The sequence below is a fragment of the Myotis davidii genome, unplaced genomic scaffold (genome assembly GCF_000327345.1).
Source record: "Myotis davidii unplaced genomic scaffold, ASM32734v1 scaffold327, whole genome shotgun sequence".
Classification (NCBI taxonomy): Eukaryota; Metazoa; Chordata; class Mammalia; order Chiroptera; family Vespertilionidae; genus Myotis; species Myotis davidii.
In genome coordinates this window covers 3,794,405-3,797,214 of record NW_006298628.1, presented here as the reverse complement: position 1 = coordinate 3,797,214, position 2,810 = coordinate 3,794,405, and the positions used below count along the sequence as shown (strand labels likewise).

Sequence of the window (2,810 nt, the reverse complement as noted above, 5' to 3'; positions counted from 1 at the left end):
ACTTACTCTCTCTCCCTTGTCCTCGTCGTCACTGAAGAACCAGTCTGACTGCGGAGGAGACAAAAGGAAGTGATGACATCAGCGTGGGAAGGGGCCGAAGGGAGACGGGCAGACACGGGCTCCCAACCTGCTCCGTCCGGAGCACCCACTCAGGCGCCGGACGGGATGGGACAGGAGGGGGCACCAAGAGGCGAGGGCCCCCCTCTTCTCAACAGACCCCAGGCTGGCCTGGTTGCCAGAGAGGCCTCAGAGGTTGACTGATTCTGGAAACTGACTCCACAGACTATGAGAAACCCTTGGGGAAAGGACAGACTGGACCCCGGTGTGGGAGGGACATGCAGACGGGAGTGAGAGCGGGTCGGAGCAGAGACTGATGCCCAGCTGAGGGAGAGCCTCTCCCTGCCTGTCTCTCACTAAACTCTGCCCAGCGCACATCGCACATCACCAGGGCTGGCTCCCTACTGCCAGCCAGAAGCAGGGGCAGCGGCGCCGTGTAGGTAGAGCCGGCCGGGCACACTGCAGGGAGGAGGCCTCCAGGACTACTAGAGCCGAGTATACCCCACACCAGCCCTGGGTTTCACTCTTAAAATTGGGGGAGCCCTGGAAGGTGTTAGGAGGTTCCCTGAGGGACAGGCAGGCAAGAGGTTTCTCATAAATGCCAAACACGATAGAAACTGAACCCCTAAATTCCGCTCTTAGATATATTTTGTGAAATTTGAGAATCTTAATGATAAAACTCTAAACGTTTTCTAAAAAACAAAACCAGATTGCTTACAAATGAGCAAGTATCAGCTGTAACTAAAACTTTCAGCAGCAACAGACACAACAAAACAAGTAATTATTTCAATGTATTGTTGGACTACAAAGGCAAGAATTTTTTTTTAATCCTCATCTGAAGAAATGTTTTTTATTGATTTTAGAGAGAAATGAAGGGAGAGAGAGAAGGAGATGTTAGAGAGAAACATCGATCGGCTGCTTCCCGTACACACCCCAACTGGGGATGGAACCTGCAACCTACGCATGTGCCCTGAGTGGGGATTGAACCTGCAGCCTTTTTGGTGTATGGGATGACGCTCCAACCACCTGAGCCAGAGCTGCAGGAACTTTGAACCTAGAATTTTATACCCTGCTAAACTCTCTGAGTATATGAGCAAGTAAAGAAGTGAATCCAGAGCTGAGCAATAAGCTTTGAGAAATAAGGATGGGCAGTAGCATAGAAAAGTCCATTGTTATCAAACCAAGAATGATGCCCACACACAACAAAGTGTGTTCGTGACAATCTGGAATTCAAAGTCAGAGGGAGAAACCAGTGACAGGTGAAAGAACACCAGTACTTGGCTTTTAGATGTGGTGGAAGGAAGGCATGGGAGACTGATGAGGTTTAGAAATTGATAGTGAAAAATAAACGTAAGTATGGGCTTTATAATTGTATGTGGATTTTATAAATTGTATGATTTTAATATCAGGAAAATAAAAATCAACCCAGCCAAAGCAAGGTAAGACAGGCCAAAAGGAAATAAGGTGAAAATGAGGTTAACAGAAAAAGATTGCGTAACAGAAATAAGTCCTAAAAGTACAAAAGTGACAATAAAGTACAAAAGCAAGGTAAGACAGGCCAAAAGGAAATAAGATGAAAATGAGGTTAACAGAAAAAGATTGCATAACAGAAGTCCTAAAAGTACAAAAGTGACAATAAAGTATATGAGCTAAGCTCACTGATTGAAATTTAAGACACACAGCCTGGTCGGCGTGGCTCAGTGGTTGAGGTCGACCTATGAACAGGAGGTTGCGGTGTGATTCCCAGTCAGGGCACATGCCCAGGTTGCGGGCTCAATCCCTGGTGTGGGGTGATCAATGAGTGACCTGGCCCTAAAGGTCACTAGTGCCAGGTTGAGGAATGCCAGTGGACGCATAGTAGGTATTGCCATGTGTGCTGAGTGATAACTGAACAGATGCCAGTGTACGCATAGTAGGTGTCGCCATGTGTGCTGAGTGATAACTGAACAGATGCCAGTGTACGCATAGTAGGTGTCGCCATGTGTGCTGAGTGATAACTGAACAGATGCCAGTGTACGCATAGTAGGTATTGCCATGTGTGCTGAGTGACAACTAAACAGATGCCTGGACGAGGTCTTCATTCGAGTTCCATTCGAGTCAGTAAACATGTGTGAGCTGGCTGGTGCCTCGCGCTGAGCGGCCGCACACCTGTGTTTGGTGGTCTCTGCTGACCTCGTTTTGCTGTGCAACCCCGGCCGAGTCACTCACTGTTGCTCTTCACCCCAGTGTCCACCCCTCTGACAATGTGGGGACAGGTCTGATGCCTTACGGCCACTTCCAGCCCTGCTGCCCATGGATACCACAGATGACAGGGGTCCCTGGTTGCTGGGGGGCGGGGGGGCAGCTCATGGCTGTGGCTAGAACTCCCAGCAGGAGGTCACGTCACCCACTAACTCCAACTGTCCATGGCCGGGCCAGGGGAGACTCATGACTACACTGACCCCTCGCCATAGAGCCTCTGGGCTAGGCAGACCCCTGTAAACCTGGGGGGTGGCTACAGGGCCTGAAGAGGGGGTAGCTCATTCCCTCACAACCACCCGGGGCTGATTATGTCCAAATGCCAAGGAGGCAGAAAATGGAGGGTCAGCAGCTCAGCTTCCAGGAATGAATCCCCGGGTGGTAAAGCCCAGACTGGCATCACCTCAGCAGCAATTCATTCATCCATTCATTCATTCATTCATCCATTCATTCATTCAGAGAGAGAGCGTGGAAGGGAGGGAGAGAGGAAAAGAGAGACCAGGAATCGAACACTC

The 2,810-nt window shown here is 49.8% G+C and overlaps 1 protein-coding gene across 5 annotated transcripts in view; it reads right to left on the bottom strand.

Annotated features, from left to right (window-relative positions):
* The window catches only part of ARHGAP23 (Rho GTPase activating protein 23), a 55,857-nt gene that overhangs the window by 19,777 nt on the left and 33,270 nt on the right, over positions 1–2,810 (bottom strand). For all 5 annotated transcript variants that reach the window (XM_006774276.2, XM_015570875.1, XM_006774275.2 and 2 more), the window contains one exon: positions 7–48. In XM_006774276.2, coding sequence (XP_006774339.2) covers positions 7–48 — 42 coding nt within the window. The remainder of the gene's footprint in view (positions 1–6; positions 49–2,810) is intronic.